Source organism: Leptinotarsa decemlineata, unplaced genomic scaffold, assembly GCF_025532065.1.
Source record: "Leptinotarsa decemlineata unplaced genomic scaffold, Ldec_3_MD MMD2_tig00026330_RagTag_RagTag, whole genome shotgun sequence".
Taxonomy (NCBI): Eukaryota; Metazoa; Arthropoda; class Insecta; order Coleoptera; family Chrysomelidae; genus Leptinotarsa; species Leptinotarsa decemlineata.
Genome location: NW_027412690.1, coordinates 8,472,152 through 8,492,676, shown reverse-complemented (window position 1 = coordinate 8,492,676; position 20,525 = coordinate 8,472,152). Strand labels below are relative to the sequence as shown.

The window sequence follows — 20,525 nt, the reverse complement described above, 5'->3', positions numbered from 1 at the left end:
GGAGCAGTTGGCAACTGACCCTAAAGTTAATCGAAAAATTATACTCAGCGATGAGGCCCATTTCTGGATGAATAAGTACGTGAACAAACAAAATTGTCCAAATTGGGACGATACCAATCCACATGAGATCCAAAAGCGTCCAATGCATCCCGAAAAAGTCACTGTTGTGTGAATTTTGAGCTAGCGGCGTCATCGTTCCATGTTTCTTTGAGAACAACGTTGACCAAGCCATCACTGTCAACGGCGAGCAGTATAGGTCGATGAATACCAACTTCTTTTGGCCTGAATTGGATTATCTGGACTTTAACGGCATGTGGTTTCAACAGGACGGTGCTACGTTCCACAAAGCTCTTGCTACATTGGATATTCTGCACTAGCGATTTGAGGGCATGGTCATATCACGTGGAAGTGATGTGAACTGACCTCCGAAATCGTGCGATTTGAACCCGTTAGACTTTTTCTTGTGCGTTGAAGACAGCTGTGGTTTGCGGCTTATTCGCATACACCTGCGACTTAAGAAAACGGGTGGGTGGACGAATTATGAATGATAATATCTGTATGTGCCGGTTTACGATAAATTGAATAATCATTTATGTTTGTTAACTTTTGTTATTGTCAAGTCCAAGTATCAATACAAAAGTAGCAGCTTTCAATAGTATGATCCACAGACTGATAAATGTGCCCTTGTCAGAGGCGAATATCAATAAAGAACTGAACGTAATAAAACAAATAGCCGTCAACAATGATTAGGATGGTAGTCTAATACATTCTTTATTATCAAAAAAGTTATACAGTTGAGCTTTGAAGGAAGTTTACCCAATTCGAAGAGAAGAAGATAAAAGTTATAGAACCTTAACCTACCTAGGCCAACCCACTACAAATATTTCAGATTTTCTGCACAGCATAGGTGTTAATATTGCTTTCGAAACCAAGAATAACTTAGGCATGCACATTAAGAATAACAAAGATAAATGTCCAGTTTCAGAAAATTCTGGAGTGTATAAATTATTATGTGGGTCATGTCCGGTGTTTTATGTAGGTCAAACTGGACGAATGTTCAAAGCCCCCATAAAGGAACACAAAAATAGTTTCCAGAATGGAAAAGTAAATTCCACATATGCCACTCATTCAATCACATCAACCATGAATACAATCCCCTCCATTTCCTGTTGGAGAGGATGGAAATAAACAAATTCAAAACTGTCGTTTATCTTATGAACGATCAAACTGAATTGAACAATTCGCCATTATCGGATCAGTTCATTTCTAGGTAAAAATATAAACTTAATGAATTCATATCTGACCTTTTCAGGTAGATTCAATCATTAGAAAGGAGGCATACGAGTAGGTAATATGTTAGAGTATAAAATGGTCCTAATTTAGAATTAACTTACTGTACTAATTAGTTTTAATATGTATTTTCATCATGCATCGGCCAGTTCTATTCAATTTTATACGCTTTACATTAGCTTCACCTGTATTTATGTATGTATGTATGTATGATTGTTTGTATGCATGTTTGTGTGTAATTCTCAAGATCGGTATCTGTATTGACAGAATTATCGGCATTATTGCATGATCTATTCGCGGGCAGATGGCGCTGTTCGTAACCTAATTGATATTTCTTGATCTATTCGCGGTCAGATGGCGCTGTACGTGACTATAAATTATTGCTTGATCTATTTGCGAACAGATGGCGCTGTACGTAACTATCATTTATTGCAATCAAATCAAATCAAAATATACTTTATTGTTGAAGATGAAATCTCATCGACAAAGTGTTACTATTCTAAGAAATATAAGATACACAACTCAAAAGATATTGTCGAAGATAAAATATTATTGTCAAATTGGTATTATTTTAAATAATATAAGTTATACAAATTGAAAGTAATATTTGAACATTTGGTGATTTCAGCATTTTGGGGGTGAAAAAGTAGTGAGAAAGTGATAATATATATGCTACATATTGTATATGTATAGGTTTTACTATATTTATTCATCTATGAATTTAGTACTCTTATTTTCAATAAGCCATCTTGTATAATCCATATTTCGAAGTCTCTATTGTGCTGGTCTACGTTGCACAAGTACATTGAGCTAAAAATAGTTTCCTGCCAGTCCACATTTTTTTTCACTCATCCTCGTACATTCTCCATTCACTCTCTGTAGGGAATGAAATCCATATTTGGCACAATGCGAACTCTTTACAAGCCGCCAGCCAAGAGTTTAATGAAACTACTTTTTCCAATGAGTAAACAAAAACGGCATTCTTGCCTATAAAAATCTCATGTTTATTTCATCATAAGTCACAACCTCATGAATATTTAGCGGACACGACTGGAACAAGTTTTTTTTTAAATCGTGGCTTCATATGGTCAAGGCGAACTTGCGATTAGCATGACTACATTACATATCATAAATTTAACATTATTGCGAGGCCATGAATATTTATGTCACTTGTCATTTTTGATATGGTAATCAGTAATAAAAAACAAAAACGGGTCTTTGAAATGCTATGGCTGTGGAATTTGTAGTTTGTGTGATTTCCCGATTGTCGAATTGGAGTTTGCACCAATGATTGGAACTGTTTGCTTAGAGTGATCTTAAATTCAAAGGCGGGTTCACATGGTGCGACAAAACATAACGACTTATCTCCAACGACAAAACGTTGCAGACAAGTCGTAGCGTGTAGACAGTCACTCCGACATATCGTTGCGGTCTAGACGCCAGTTGTGTCGTAGGGTCCACGTTTAATCTACCTGTTTTCTATTTGTGGTGAAATGTATTGTTTTCTATAGTGTAACCAGTTAATTCTGGTTTCCTTTTCTCTTTCCACACCTTTAGATAAATGAATAACCGACATAGACAACAATAGCAACTCCTCCATTGCGTGGAATAAACTAAAATGCGACTCGACTCAATCACTAATCAGACTCATCCATCATATTTAATTAACGCACCCAACAACTTCATCGGAAATTGGGAGCAAAGTTGGAGGAGACGACAGAATGTTTGAATAGAACTTCCAACCGCCAACGAAATGTAACGACTTATCTACAGACAAGGCGTTACGTTTTGTCTCGTTACGTTTCGTAAACGCGGCTTAACATATATATTCCTTTTCTGCCTTCCATTGTAAGGTAATTAATGTAATTGATTCAGACCAGAGCTTCAAAATGAAACCTGTCATCTCAACACTAAACTTGGATGTCGTATACAGTCTTGTTGTAATGAGTGATTTTTTCCTAACATCTTTTTGGCAACACTGTTTTTGACAGATCACGCATGAATCGTCACTTGTGTCATTGTCAAAGTTGTTCAGTTTGGTCTATAATTTAACCATGAATGGACTTACGAATGAATAACGCTGGCAAATCATTGAATTTTATTATCAAATTTGATGCTCGATGAAGAAAGTGCATCATCGTTCACTTCTTACAATTTATGGGAAGTTTCGTTGGCCTACTGAGGGAGCTATTCGGAAGCTTGTGACTAAATTTCGAAACCAGTTTACATTATTGGACATTAAATCACCAACACGCATACGTAAAGTGAGGACCGAAGAAAATATTGCGGCTATATCCGCCAGTGTTCGTGATGACCGTGAAATGTCGATTCGCCGCCGTTTGCAGCAATTGGGCCTCTGTTACTCCACAACGTGGAAAATTTTGCGAAAGGATTTGGGTGTAAAACCAGATACAGCTGGTGCAAGAGTTGAAGCCACACGACCTCCCACAACATCTAACATTTGGTGAATGGGCGCTGACAAAAATGGAGGAAGATCCACATTTTCATCGAAAAATTGTGTTCAGCGACGATGCTGGTTGAATGGATACGTTAATAAGCAAAATTGCTGCATCTGTACTGAAGATCAGCCACAAGCACTGCAAGAGCTACCGATGCATCCCAAAAAAGTCACTGTTTCGTGTGGATTATGGGTCGGTGGCATCATCGGGCCGTACTTTTTCAAAGACGACAATGGCCGGAACGTTACTGTGAAAGGCGAGTGCTACTGTGTGATGATTGATGACTTTTTGTTGCCCAAAATGGAAGAATTGGACATGCCTGACATGTGGTTTCAACAAGACGGTGCCACCAGCCACACGGCACGCGAAACAATGGCCCAATTAAGACCCGCCTTCGGTGAACAGTTTATCTCACGTTTGGTGCCCGTCATTTGGCCGCCTAGATCGTGTGATTTAACGCCTTTGGATTATTTATTGTGGGGTCATGTTAAGGATCATGTCTACAGGGATAAACCAGCAACGACTGACGCTCTGGAAGCCAATATTGAAGCATTCATACGTGAAATACCGGTCGATATGTTAGAGAGAGTGTGCCAAAATTGGACCTTGCGCATGGGCCATCTGAAGCGGAACCGCGGACAACATTTGCATGAAATCATCTTGAAACATTAAATTATATTGATCGTTCTATCGATTCCAATTAAGATTTCATCAATTCTTTCAATTTTTTTGTGTTGTTTTGAAAATAAAATCCTATACCTCTTAAAAATCACCTGTTATTTCTTTGAAAGTTTATATTTCAAGCTAATTCATGTAAAAGGTAATTCTTGTTGGTTGGTGCATAAACCTTCAGGGACAAACTGAACATAAACCGCTCTGTTGAACAAATATAGTAGGTAGCCTAAAGACAAAATTAAGTATCTTTTTTGGTTCTTTATCAAACTTATTGAAGATTTTTTTCTGGTATTTTCACTACCTCAGAATTCTGAGCTGCCAATTTTTTTTTTCAAGTGTTAGAGTTTATTCTAACACGGCGTATATTTTTTACGATCACGTCTTTACTTTTTTCAAAACTATTAGACAGACATAGAAGCACTGTACATCATCCAAGAGCATCTTACTTCGCAAAAATTCATTCTAGTCTACCACAAAACTTACCACATACAAAAATATTTCTTCTACCAATAATGATCATCAGATCTATTATCTCTCATTATAAATGTTGTAGATTTTCAAAATATTTCATTTTTTGCAGACTTTTTCACCACTAGTATCGACCGTAGACATGCCTTCTCATCTCCAGCCAGTAGAATTTCTGATAGATAGAAACCTGATTTTCAAAGACTACAAACACCTGAAGCCTTACAAGGTAAGAATCAAAACATACAAATTTACATTTGTTTTTTTACTGAGTGGAAGTCTACGTTCGAAAGAAACTTTTCATGTGGAAGAAGTTAATTAATCAAAAAATGTTAAATTTCTGTCTAGAAATAGTAATAAAATCCTTGAATTATACAGAATTCGATGATCATAGAATATTGGCCAATATAAGTTGAATAATATGAATGAGGAGAATATATAAATTTATTTTTTGTTTAATAACTGTTGGAACAGTGCGGCAAAGTTTTGATAGGAGCTATCAAAAAATTAGTCGTTCAAACATTAATTCCTTGAAATCAACAAATTGTAAAAGTTTAATGTTGTTTCATATAGGTATGGAATCGGTTAATAAAAAGTGTTCTAGAATTTTTTTTATTGGAATTGCCAGTTTCGTTTCAAAAATTGTTTTCAGAATGTATTAGTTAGTTCGAAAAATCAATTCTTTATTGAATTGTTGGACAGAAAATGGCGGGGAAATGATCAAACATCAAAAGTATAGAGAAATTTTCAATTTTTTCAGTAATTGTTTTTATACAGTGAGTTTGCATCCTACGGAAAACTTTTTTATTTATTATTTATTTTCACGATTTTTTTTTAATAAAATACGATAACTGGTCTAAAATCTATATTTTATCAGTAGTATACAAAGTTTCTCAACAAATATTAATTTTGTTTTGGACGAAAGAGTTTCCATTTTTGATTTTTCATGTATAGTCAGTGGGCTGGCTATAAATCAAATCATCTAAATCTGAAGGGACAGCCAGCCCTTCACTGAAGTTATTCCTGCATATGCAGGAATAACTTCAGTGAAGAATCCTGCACTGACACCTGTCGGATACAATCCAACGCCCTTCGTGGTATTAGCCAGGGGAGTAGTTGTTTTCTGATAGGTGTCAGTCCATTAACCTACTGTGTAGAGAGTTGAGAGAGGCCTGAACAAATTGCTCCTTGAGATGATTTCATTTTTGACAATATCGAGAATTTTTATGAAAACTATTCTAATATTGTTTAAATTGAAGGGGGGATATTTTTTGGAAAAAATGTTTTGGTGAAATGAGGTTTTGCCTTTCTATTTCTCCATCTTTATACAAAAAAAATGTGGAAATCTTCCAAAGAAATATACGGGGCTATTCAAATTCGTTTCTGTACATGGGGATCTCGTAAACGATAAGAGATAGAGTATCGGTTAAATTATGGCAAAGTTGCTTTTTTTAGAGACCTATTCAATGATGTAAAGAAATCGAATATAGCTCTTTTGGTTCTGGAGATATACAGGAAAAACTAAAAAATCCCAAATTATTGTTTTGTATATATATTCGCAGACATATTGAAAATCTGTCTACGTTTTTCTATTGACACTTGATGTGGGCTCTCAAAATATATCCATGAATCTTTTATACAGGGTGTCATCTGACTTGGGCCACCCCCATCTTTGAATTTTTAAATACGGACCTGTATTTTTTGTTATACTGACAAATTAAATTCAATTTTATATTTCGGGATATTTCTGTAATATTCGATTATAATTGTGTGAATTATTCCCTTTTAAATTACGGCCCTGGAAATTGGTTGACTGAGTTGAATAAAAACACGATAGCAACTTTCACGTCTCCCTATGTACCGTAAAGTTTTTCGAGAGTTTTTTTCATTTTTAGGTACCTATTCATATTTTTTCCATTGCTCTGAGCGTTTTCTACAATGAACTTCGAATAAAAAAACCTTTTATGATTATCTGAAACATATCTACAACAAATATATATTATATGTGTTATGATGAGCAGTAAAAAAATGGTAGCAATAATAATATCCGAAACGAACATTATAATTATAATGAAAATTGAAATGAAGTGAGTAATTTATATACACAAAAAAAGTAATTGAGCAATAAATGTTGGAATTGGAGTCCTTCCATATCGAGATAAATAATGGGACAATAAGATGGTCTGCAAGATCACCAAATCTGACTATTTTGGACTATTTTCTATGGGGGACATTGAAAAATAGGTTTTACGCTGGCAGAGAGATAGAAAATGTGGAAGACTCGATATTGAAGATTTTTAGTGATTTCGCAACAATACAGCAAATAAGTGTATTGAAGGCAATAAATAATATGAAAAACCGAGTTTAAAAATGTCTCCAAATGGAAGGACTCCAATTCGAAAATTTATTGCGCCATTAATTTTTTTGGGTACCTATATAAATTACTTCATTTCAATTTTCATTACAATTATAGTGTTCGTTTCGAATGTTATTATTGCTATCGTTTTTTTTCTGCTTATTAAAACACATATAATATATTTTTGATGTAGATATGTTTCAAATAATCATAAAAGGTGTTCTTATTCCAAGTTCATTGTAGAAAACCCTCAGAGCATTGGAAAAATATGAATAGGTACCTAAAAATGAAAAAGAACTCTCGAAAACACTCTACGATACATTGGGCGACGTGAATGTTATCATGTTTTTATTCAACTCAGTCAACCAATTTTCAGTGAAGTAATTTAAAAGGGAATAATTCAATTAACTGAACATCCCGAAATATAAAATTCACTTTAATTTCTCAGTATGAAGTGAACGTCTACTATCCAAAAACTACAACAAAAAAACAGGTCCTTATTTAAAAATTCAAAGATGGGGGTGGCCCAAGTCAGATGACACCCTATATAAAAGATTCATGGATATATTCTGAGAGCCCACATCAAGTGTCAATAGCAAATCGTGGACAGATTTTCAATATAATATGTCTGTGAAAAAAGAAGATATAGGCAAAAAAATAATTTGGGATTTTTTGGTTTTTCCTGTATATCTCCAGAACCAGAAGAGCTATATTTGATTTCTTTACATCATTGAATAGGTCTCTAAAATACGCAACTTTGCTATAATTTAACCGACACTCTAGCGCTTATCGTTTACGAGATCCCCATGTACAGAAACGAATTTGAATAGCCCTGTATATAAACATTCAATTTTACCAAAACTACTTTTTGAAATGAGCATTCTAATTAACCAACTACTGTCCAGCTACTGAAAAATGAATTATTGATAAAAAACATTTTCAAAACAATGTTTTATGCCCATGCTCTAAAAAAAAAGGGAAAAAAACTTCAAATTGAATCAATTTATTGCATGACACAGTAATTCTGAGAAAAAAAATTGATGCGTTTTTATGAAATAAATAAATGTTGCAACAAGCATTCATTAAAAAATATATGTTCAAAATATGTTTTTCCGTTAACCAGCTGTCGCACCCCTACGAACGACAACCCTAAGAAGTCGAGCTAAGGACTAACGAGGTCTTACCCTTTAACGTGTGATTCCTAACACGGGTTGGACGATAGCAAGTGAAAATCGATCGTGGGTGTTTTCTGCCACATTTTTGTATCTCAAGCGCCTGTCGCTTTTTTCATAATAATGCTAGTATTTTTCGTTCGTTATTGTTTTAAGCTTATTTAAATGATTTTTTTCAACTCTTTACTCAGATGTTCTTTAAAGGCGTGTTTTTAGTTTTTTGAAATATATTTATTTTTTAGTTTCGTATGGTATAAAAACACGTTTTTTAGTCTTTTTAAACTATATTACAAATAAGGCAGCAGGCGCGCGTGGTAATAAAAAAATGACTTTTTTCAAATGAAGAAATACATGTAAAGTAAGTTCGAATTATATCAAGGAGGTTACGTACAGCGCCATCTACCCGCGAATAGGTTAAGCAGTAATGTCGATATTTCTATCAAATACAGATCCCGAGCTTTAACGTTACAAACAAACATACATACATACAAACATACATACAGGTGAAGCTAATAAAAGCGTGTTTAAAAGAGGAAGCTCATTCCACAAATGAAAGAGTTCTCAAATGGTGAAGTTCGAGGTGTTGTGAGTTGAACTTCAGATAATGGCAAACGTCTAATGCTTCATCCGCTGAAAAATACATCCTTTTCATCCGTCAACAAAAGGATGTGAAAAACGTTGGATTGTTGAGAGCAAACGACGCAATATCATTGTTTCGTTTTGTATACATTGTCTTCGTACGAAACACTAATCAATTATTCATCAGACACGAGGCGAATTCCTCGTAGATCTGAAATAATCAATGAACCTCGTTAATATCGCATCATTCCACGTACGGCTGGCTCCGTGATATGAATATTGAACGGCTGGGACGGAATTTAAATGAGAAGGTAGCTAGGAAAATGTATATTACGTTGAGAACTGGTACTCTTGAACGGAAAGTAAATGCCTTAATTTGCATCATAATGTAATTCCTAGTGTTTGTATGCCAAATTCTTGTGTTGCTGTAAATTCACGCTAGTTTAATGAAGTCTGGATAGGTGGATTGTGCCGTTCCCAAGAAAATTTCGTTTTTGTTTTTGAATGATTCATGAGAATATGTGGAAGTGAAACATGTTCCGGATGTTTTACATAGAAACATTTGATTTGTTTTTACTTTTATATGTGTTCCATAGTTTTCACTGAATTCCCCAAATCTTACCGTACAGGATGACGGATATTGGATAACAATCTACAGAAATTACATATTTGCTCTTGCTTGGGAATGATCTCACTTGTCCGATTCTTTCAAGTCTCTGCAACCTCCGGACTTATTGCGCTGCCAACCATTCCCCTAACACCAATTCCAGCAATCTTGTTTTCTGTATCAGTTTTTTTAAGTCTTTTGTTTGTTGTTGTAGTACTTTTTTGACATAACTTGGGTTGACCATGAACTGCTTGTCTTCTGTGATCCAAGAACGCTTTGTTCTTGCTTGGGTAGGGTTTGACTTGTCCATTTATTTCGAATCACTGCAACATCCGGATTTATTGCGCTCCCAACCATTCTCATAACAGAAATTCTAGCAGTCTTGTTTCCTGTATCAGTTTTTATATGTATTTTGTTTGTTGTTGTAGTATTTTTTTTGACGTAACTTGGGTTGTCCATGGATTACTTGTCTTATGTGATCCAAGAACGCTTTGTTCTTGCTTGGGACGGGTCTGACTTGTCCATTTCTTTCAAATCTCTGTAACCGCCGGACTTACTGCACCCCCAACCATTCTCATAACACAAATTCTAGCAATCTTGTTTCCTGTATCAGTTTTTATAAGTCTTTTGTTTGTTGTTGTAGTACTTTTTTGACATAACTTAGATTGATCATGAACTGCTTGTCATTTGTGATCCAAGAACGCTTTGTTCTTGCTTGGGAAGGGTCTAGCCCATTCCTTTCGAATCTCTGCAACCTCCGGATTTATTGCGCCTCCAACCATTCTTCCATTCCATTTTTTTTGACGTAACTTGGGTTGTCCATGAATTGTTTGTCTTCTGTGATCCAAGAACCCTTTGCTCTTGCCTGGAAAGGGTCTGACTTGTCCATTTATTTCAATACTCCGCAATCTCCGGACTCATTTCGCCCCCAACCATTCCCTTTACACCAATTCCAGCAATATTGTTTCCTGTATCAGTTTCCCCCACAAGAAAAAGTCTAACGGGGTCGAATCGCACGGTCTCCATGGCTATTTTGCATCACCTCCACGTGAGTTGGCCATGCCCTTGAATCGATAGTATAGATTATCCAATGTAGATAAGATGTGTGGAACGTAGCTCCGTCCTGTTGATACCACATGTCGTTGGGGTCCAGATCATCTAATTCAGGCCAAAAGGTGTTGGTTATCATCAACCTATAGAGTTCGCCGTTCACAGTGATGGCCTGGTCAACGTCCAACATCGTTCTCAAAGAAATATGGACCGAAGACGCAGCCAGCCTAAAATCCACACTTTTTTCGAGAATTTGCATCCATTGGATAAAATAACCAAGCCCCCAGCCGCATATTATTGAAAATAATAAAATTTCGATTGTTCCTTAGTGCCACTCTGTACAAGCAGCCTTGTCTGGAAGACCACGTGCACTATGCATGATTTGGATCACTTTGTGGCTTAGATGGACAAAGAATAGTTTTGTTGCAGTTGCACTGACCCGACCCACTCTTAACAGAGACATCCCGTACTCGAACGATGGCCCCAGTTGTCTCTGTTCTGCATAGAATGTCAGAGTGTTTCGCTGGGGAATGTATTAATCACGGTAACGACCATTTTAATGCGATTCCTGGACGGTGAGTACACTCGCGTAAATCAAGTGAGGCGGTAATAACGGCCGCCCTTGTTGCCTGCTCCGTCGCTGGGAAGGACTGGAACGAGGTTATTGCCCATTGAGATGATTTCATTGAGCCGATAAGAGCTCTACGTTAGTTCGTGGGTGTCTGTCTCGATTAGTTTGGGAGTTGTGAAGACGGTTTACGATGTAGCGTTTCAAAATTTAATAGAATTGCTTACAATATCGTTCTATAGCCTATTTCCTTGAGCAGCGGAGTAATAAAGCATTTTCAAGTAGCTGTTTATTAGGCGTACATAATTGAGTCAGTTGAACTTATGCGAGCTAAGGACTAACGAGGTCTTACCTTCTAACGTGTGATTCAAAACACGGGTTGGACGATAGCGAGTGAAAGTCGATCATTCAGCCTGCGGCTTGAGTCACCGACTCACACATCGGTCGATTGAGAGATTGACCAAAGCCTCCACGTCGAACCGCCCGGCTACCGACCTACAATACTCGCTGAGGACTAACGAGGTCTTACCTTTTAACGTGTGATTCCTAATATTTTATAGATTTTTTCGGCCACCGTCCGGGAAAAACCAATTCCCGGAAGCTTTCTCTTTGAGAAACTACCATTTTTCCGGATCCAAAAAGTATATACTTCCCGTACTAGGCCAGGAAAAATCACATCGTTGTTGTCATTGTAAAAATTAATATGAATACGGTTGGTTTGGTTTTGATAAATGCGGATGATCATTACCATAGCAGCGAAATAACGACTAACAGGTATTTGACATGGAATTAGGTGGCATTATGAGTTTTCAAAGTTTGCATGGTTTTTGTTCCTAATTATCGCAACAAACTAAAGGAAACAACAGCGATGGTGAGTTTAAAAATGTGCCTTACGAAATTTCGTATGCAGCTGCTGCACAGTACAATTATTGCCTGAAAAATGAAAATCCAGTTACGGAAACTTTTATGAATTGTTCTCGAAATTGATGGTTATGAAGAAATGCCAAACTATTACAAAAGTTGTTGTGATGCACTGTTTTCTAACCTTTGGTGTAGTAATGAATATTACTGGAGTTTTTTCCCAACACCAAACCGTTATTTTAACACCTCGACACGTGTTTCGATCACCAAGTGATCATCTTCAAGAGGAAGATCAAACACCAAACCGTTATTTTAACACCTCGACACGTGTTTCGATCACCAACTGAACATCTTCAAGACGAAGCTTAAACTAGTTTGATCAAACTAGTGATCACCAAGTGATCATCTTCAAGAGGAAGATCAAACACCAAACCGTTATTTTAACACCTTGACACGTGTTTCGATCACCAAGTGAACATCTTCAAGTGGAAGGTTAAACTAGTCTGACCAAACTAGTGATCACCAAGTGATCATCTTCAAGAGGAAGGTCAAACTAGTTTGATCAAACTAATGATCACTTGGTGATCGAAACACGTGTCGGGGTGTTGAAATAACGGTTTGGTGTTGGAGAAAAACTCTAATAATATTCTATCGTAACTTGAATTGGGCTCAAAAATCTTAAACTTCCACATCTTCTACCTTGTGGAGCATGTATTCTATTTTGAAAAGAACCATTTTAGTGAAGAAAAATGTAAACATACCCACTTTCCCAAATATTATAAAAGAAAGAATGTTGGTTGTAGAGTAAAGAAATTAGAAGTTTTCAACAGCCAACAGATCAGCAAATTCTTTAGAGAAGCAAATGAAGGAACACATCTAATGCTGAAGGTAATTTGAACAGAATATCTATGTTCAATATGTCATGAAAACAATCGTAGAGAATATTCCAGAAGTTTCCCAGATACGATTCCAAAGCTATATCTTTCGACCTGGTTGACAACAGGCACCTGAGAGGATCAGAGGGGCATATTCTGGCGTATCAGTTTCTCAGTGGGTTCAGGAAAGTATATCATTACCTGTTAACCCTGGAGTTGAAAATCAAGGCCGTGGTAGCAGAGCACACACTCCTTTAAGCCTGCTTCACCGAACTGGATCAGGATTTCTGTGTTTCATTCTTGCCAGCCGAGCACAAAGATCACTTACCATATAGTGCTTTTCTTTAATGTCTTCCCTTTTTATTTTTTGAACGGGTCAAATCAAAATATTGAAATTGAAATTTACAGATGAAACTTTCAAGATGACGATTGGGCGCCATTTGGGAAAAAGAAATCAAATGGAAAGAGGACTCTTGTGACAAATCTTTTTGAAGCTCCTGTCAAATGCTTCACAGCCCTAGAATATAATGTCAATATCTTCAACTACTACAAAATGGCGGAACTTTTAGTAATTGCCTGAATACATTACATTTAACTGCATAATATTAGGTGAGAAGCTTGAGGTTGGTTCAAAAGATGCTCGAAATGGTTGCCTTGAACATTTTCTAACACAGTAACGTCATTATCTCTACAAATATTTATTATTCTCTGCCGTATATTCAATATTGACGCAATACTCTCATAAGAAAGTACAAAGGTGTCAAATCTGGCGAGCGGGCTGGCCATTCTGTTTCTCATTTGTCTGGAATAATGTAGTGGTGCTCCATTTTGTTGGAATACAATATCCATATGGAACTCATTAGGATTCGCTTCAACGATTTCACTGATGAAATGGTCAACAGTAGTTTTCAGCATATTCAAATACAGTTCCCCTGTTGAATTTTGATCAATAAATAGAGCTCCTACAATATGGGTTCCCAAATGTATGTGTTTCCCGGAAAACGTGATAGTCCAAGATGCCAGAGCGATCAGACATAACTTATTTTCACACAGATGAAACCTTAGAGTCTCAATAGCGTCTCGTGTGTTTTGAATACCTGCGTGTTTATGAAACTTGCTGAGTGACACCGGGGCAGGTACCAGGTGAGAAAGGTAACTAAAAATAAGAGCTACTTAACTTAAATTTATATAACTGATTTTTATACATATTATTTTGAAATACTGTTATAAGTGTCAGACACTTGTCATGGACCAGAACTTTTGTCAGACGCTTTAAAGCTCCACTAAAATTAAATGAACTCTACTTACTTCTACATGTCTGATTTTTAAATATGTTATCAATGTGACTATGTGCGCATGAGCCTCAGAGTAAAAAATTCAGATACATTAAGAATACTTACTGTTTTCGATCCGATTAGATATTTTTGCATCTCTGTTTTAATATGATGAACTCTAGCATCAAAATAAATATTAAAGTAAATTAATTTATATATATTTGGGATAATTAATTAATTCGGAGCAATTTGTAAGAAATTCATAAGAAATTGTATTTACTTTATTATCAAAAAGATACCAGTTAGGATAATTAGAAAAAAATAATTTTTGTAAAAAAATTTTCAACTAGGATTAATTGAAACAAACATTTTTCATCTTTCAGTCATCATATTCATTGTCGCATTTATTATAATTTTCATCGTTCAACCAATCATGATGCTGCTCATCCGAGTCATCATCTTCATCATTCTCAGTTATGTTGTTGCTGGCTGGTTCTTCTGCAGAAAATAGTTCAAAGAATTAAAAAACATAAAATCACAAACATAATATATTCTAAACCTGAAATCAAAGTATAATACCTGAAGTTTGAAGAAATTCACTAAGGTTTGCTGGTAATTGGTCACCGTGAAACTAATGATAGTTTTCTTCTAATTTCCACCCGTTGTGTTCAGGAGTAAAAATGATTGGTTGTTTTGCATTTGCATTATTCCATATGCTAGAAATGTAATTAGCACCGCGGAATTGTTGGAATAACTCACATTGGCATGGCGGTAAACTGCTACCATCAAAATTTTTTAATTTTTGCGATCGAATTCTTCGTTAATATTAGATACGCTGTAATTATTCAAAAATAACTGAGGCCGGGCAGCATCAATGTTGCACTTTAAAAAGGCGGAATTAAAGTCACATCCAGTTAGAGCGTGAAACCCTGGCAAACTTCTACATAAAGATGGTCCCAAGTACTCGTAAACCTTTGTCAAATTGATGTATTTCTGGTTATTTCCGGTGCCTGCGTTTAACCATACATTCGAATCATCATTTTTTAAATTATGCATATCTTATAAACATCTTATAACTAAATTTCCTTGGAATTTGTTATGGATTATTCGCTGTTTTAATACAATTTTGATTTTTTTAAATGTCTCTTTAGTAAATATAACTTCAACGCATTACAGGATTGTCTGCAAAATATACATTTTGAATTGAACAAGGGGCACATACACAGTAGATTGAAACAGATTGTGAGTTAAAGAAGGAGAACCGAGTTATTATGGACGTCTCACTCACTCTGAAATGCAAGCACAGCACTCTCGCGCTCATACTTCTGGTTAACTAATTTTTGTGTTTGAAGGATGTTTGGTCATTCTAATTTGTCTGACTGATTAATTATAACTTTAATATAGTCACATTAATAACATATTTAAAAATCAGACATGTAAAAGTAAGTAAAGTTCATTTAATTTTAGTGGAGCTTTAAAGCGTCTGACAAAAGTATTGGTCCATGACAAGTGTCTGACACTTATTACAGTATTTCAAAATAATATTCTATAAAATATGTATAAAAATCAGTTATACAAATTTAAGTTGAGTAGCTCTTATTTTTAGTTACCTTTCTCACCTGGTACCTGCCCAGGTGTCACTCAGCAAGTTTCATAAATACGCAGGTATTCAAAACACACGAGACGCTACTGAGACTCTAAGGTTTCATCTGTGTGAAAATAAGTTATGTCTGATCGCTCTGGGATCTTACTCTATGAGGGATGGTGTCAATGGTGAATAACGGCAATGTACATTTGTCACTAAAACAAATATTGTGGAGATAGGTAGGAGTCCAGTTATACCGTATCTACTGAGTTTCCTTGAAATAATTTTATGATTCACGCAATAAAATGATTTGGCTATATCACAGAAGACCGCAGCCACTGTGTCTTTGTCACTTATGTTGGAATAAACATTGCAAAGAAAAGAAAATATGGCATCGGAAGTGTTTTTTTTGCTTTTGGAAACCAAACTGGCAATCTCTTATTATTTTGTTTCCATTCAGAAAGCAAAGGAGTCTTGTTTTAACTAATTTAGCCATTGCAGAGATTAGAGAAATTGGACGAAGAGTTGATGGACCATTGATGATTTCTCTCTTTGGCAGTGCTAACACAATCGACATATAATATAAAGGTGTTCGTAACTTCATCATTCACATACTCTAAGAAGTCACCGGTTGCTTCAAAATAATCTTTTGTTTATAGAAATTGCCAACCAAAGACTGCCTCAACCATGTCGAAAGCAGTACAATCGAACACGCTAATGGTTAATTTAGAGTGAAAGTCGATAGTTGGCTTTGAATACGTTGCTAGGAACCCACGCAACGTTCGAATCAGAGCTAGCCGTGACGGGGAAGATTACAGATACCGGCTAACCCTGAACGAGGAACTTTAATGGCGTATGCATAATGCTCTGATTGATGATCAATCTGGTTTCGCTTGTCTCTACGCCCACCTTGTTTGTGTTGACTGTGATAATAATTCGATCTGGGTCCGTTGCGTCGACGTACAGGGCGGAGAAATATTAGTTGTACACAAAAGTTAATTAGTTCCACACAAAAAAAGGGTTTTATATATTTTGAAAAACGTCAAACTTGTGAAATTGCAGTTGAACCAGCATCAAAACAAATTGCGTACGTCTTCCTTGTACTTATTTATACAAAAAACTTTTCTTTTCCAAAAATTATTTTCTCCTAAAAATTCAACTCTTTCAATTTATGCTATAGAGCCAATAGAGTAAGTGTCTTTCCGAAGGATAACAGTGTTCCATGTGTGTAAAATGTTACCTCTTTCACATACTATATTGTGCAGCAATCCTGTGAATGATGTCTGATTAAATTCCATAACGATTATTTGGAGTAAAAACTGATCATCAGAAAAAAAATTATAATTCAATGTTCATAAAGAAGTAGTTGTTGGGAAAATATTTTTGTGTTCGTACACAGCACCCTAGTCATTCGAAACTGCTATTTCCAACTGAAGGACGAATTATTTACGCAAGATGAGGAATCGCCAATGGGATCGCCACTTTCACCTGTTATAGCTAACATATGTATGGAGTGGTTTCAAACCGTTGAAGAAGCCCACAAGAAGCCTCGAGTCTGGTTGAGATACGTTGACAACACCTTCATAAAATGGAACCATGGGAATACAGAACTAGACACCATTCTCGATCACATCAACGGCCAACTCCCACCAAATGGCCATCTTTCGCTAAACCGGTGAAGCGGAGAGGGTAGAGGTAGAGGTAGAGGTAGAGGGGATAGGTGAAAGCCAAATGACCTATAAATAGTCACCTCTTGAAGGAATAAGTTCAGTTGTCACCCGAAGACGATTGTAGATACTAAAAATCGAAACGTCGTGAAATAACTTAGCTTGAAATGTCCAACGAAAAACATGTCCAATAATATGGCGAAGGAGCCAATGTATACGTATTTTGAATTCTTTGCATTTAAATGCGAACTTCATAGTAACTAAAAAGTTTTCCCTGTTACACCTGTATACAATTTTTATATTTCTCAGAATATAGAAGGAAAAAACAAAAAAGTCATTGAAAAACCCCGTATGCCTTTACGAAAAATGACATTCGTCATATCCGACATACAAATAACTAAATCACTGATGCAACATTTTTTTTTCTATTTTCAGTATTTTAATATTAACATATGTCACAAAAAGGATTTTAAGCTTTATAACTTCTACAGTAAAATGGAGTACCGGGGTCTCTCAGTCAAAAAATCAAAAATCAAAACTCCTCAATTTTGCCAAAGGTTTCGCTTTTCGTGGGAAGCTTCTTCAGTGCAGTAAAAATGAGTAAAAAACAATGACTTGAACATATAAAAGGACGAAAGAAAGTTAAACAATAGTGGATTTATTTTCTTTTTTTTTTCTTTAAAAAAAACCCAGTTATCAGGTTTTCAATATCTGAAAGTAAATTTGGTATATTCACCTCTGTGGTAGTTGGTGGCAAGCTGAAATTGAATCCTAAGGCGAGAAAATGTTTTATATCTTCTGTTATAATATCTTCTTTAGTTTTGATATCTGATTTTGAATTACATTTGAGTATACGAAGTTTATCGATATTTTTTTTTTATATCATTGAAAAGTTTATTGTTCAAAAATCTGTAGGGCGAGGACGCGCTACAACTGCAGTTCAAGACCGATTTTTGGTCTTAACCGCAAGAAGACAACCGACAATCACAACACCTGAGTTGGTTAACGTGTTGCAGCAGACGCACCAGGTAACCATTGGTCGTGGTACTGTCAGAAATCGACTGCATGAAGCAGATCTCCACAACAGAAGGCCACTTAGATGTCCACCTTTGTCGAGAGGCAATCGCGGTAGAAGATTAGAGTGGTGTCAAGAACATCAAAACTGGGATGCAAATGATTGGGCCATAGTTTTGTTTACAAACGAATCCAGATTTGGATTTCATCCAGATTCTTGTCGAGTAAGACTGTGGAGACGACCTGGAAATAATGAACGTTTGAGACACGTCCAGGAAGTCCACACATACAGAGGTGGTACAGTAATGCTATGGGACGGGATCATGATCGGCGGCAGAACCGATCTCGTTTTTCCAAATCGCTCCCTCACAGCTCGACAGTACCTCGACACCATTCTTCTACTTATCGTCCGTCCATTTGCTGATGCTGTTGGTGAAAACTTCCACCTAATGCACGATAATGCTCGTCCACATGTCGCGCGTCTAGTGACTGACTGGCTCACCAACGAAGGAGTTAATGTATTGCCATGGCCAGCACAATCACCGGACCTGAATCCCATCGAGCATGTGTGGGACATGCTTCAACGAAAAATTACTCCGCATATGGGGAACATTCACACAACGTTTCAATTGAGAGAGCTTTTAATCGCTGAATTGGCAAATGTACCTCAACAAGACATTGACAATCTCATTTTGTCGATGCACGATAGATGTAGGGCCGTAATAAACCAGCGTGGAGGCCATACTTTGTACTGATTCCAATTTTTTTTTCCCTAAAGTGATCTAAAAAAAAATTATTGCCATTTTTAAAAATATCCCTAGACTTTTCCGATGTATATATATATATATATATATATATATATATATATATATATATATATATATATATATATATATATATATATATATATATATATATATATATATATATATATATATATATATCCGGTAGACAGCTGTTTCAGCCTATTGGGCATCGTCAGTACCGGGCAAGCGGTCCTCGATTGAAGACAAAGTGGGAAAAACGAAGAAAGTACTTGATAAAAATAGCTGCGTAAACACAAGCGAAACATAAGTGGAAACACCTATTTGTGTGACACCCAAGTTAACTTGCCAAGTTTTAATGCAGAATTCAAAAACCAATTGAAAATACTGGGTTATTATTTAAAAAAATTGGCGTCGGTGTCGCGACGCCCTAGCGGATGACGACTAGTGCTGGATCTCTACGTAAATAAGAGGACCCTTTGACACCAAAATCGTCTACTTTCACGAAATATGGATATTCTCTTTCATTTTTTAGATATTCGCCCACGGAATTTTATATGGGACACCCTGTATATTTCAGATGAATTTAATCTCCAACGATTCAAATCTGGAGTGAATATCTACTTTCGCACAGGCACCGCTCTTAGAGCGCCTTGAGGATTTTCCTGTAGCGCTTGTGTTTTGTCCTTAAAAAAACTCAAGACAGCTGTCGATGCTAGAAGTCTAATTTCCTTTAACGCATCTTGGTTTAGACACCCTGTATGTTGAGAATGTCTGGAAAGCCTATACTCTACAACTTTGTTCACACATTAATACACAGTCATCAAGATAACTTGATACGGAACAAAGTAGTCTCGCTAAATGTGTGCAAAAAGTTGAACAACGCGTTTCTTAGAAAACTTGATTCGCGAACATATCTTGTAACATCCATGTTGGGATTCGATCGATAAAATCAGGGACACGTCACGAGGAACATTCTATAACATAACGCGAGCCGATCGAGCTGAGAGCTGAGTGATTTCATGTCAGTCAGCAAAAGTGGTATGGAAACAATATACGGGGTGTCAATTTGGAAACGCACCATTCTCTAAAAAACCTAAAAATATGCAAAAGCAAGACAATTCGCAGGAAAGTTATCGATTGATCATCAACAATTCTCTGGGAAGGGCGGATACAATGTCAACAATATCAACTGGAAAGTGGAGTTGAGTGATACCCCATTTTGAAGGTCGTTCCCCTACAAAAATACTACAAGCTCTCATTC

At 36.2% G+C, this 20,525-nt stretch overlaps 1 protein-coding gene across 1 annotated transcript in view; it reads left to right on the top strand.

Annotated features, from left to right (window-relative positions):
- Window positions 1-20,525, top strand: part of LOC111511070 (Lysine demethylase 3) — a 701,967-nt gene that overhangs the window by 127,126 nt on the left and 554,316 nt on the right. Inside the window, exon 3 of the mRNA XM_074183020.1 lies at window positions 5,005-5,118. Within this exon, the coding sequence (XP_074039121.1) occupies window positions 5,005-5,118 (114 nt within the window). The remainder of the gene's footprint in view (window positions 1-5,004; window positions 5,119-20,525) is intronic.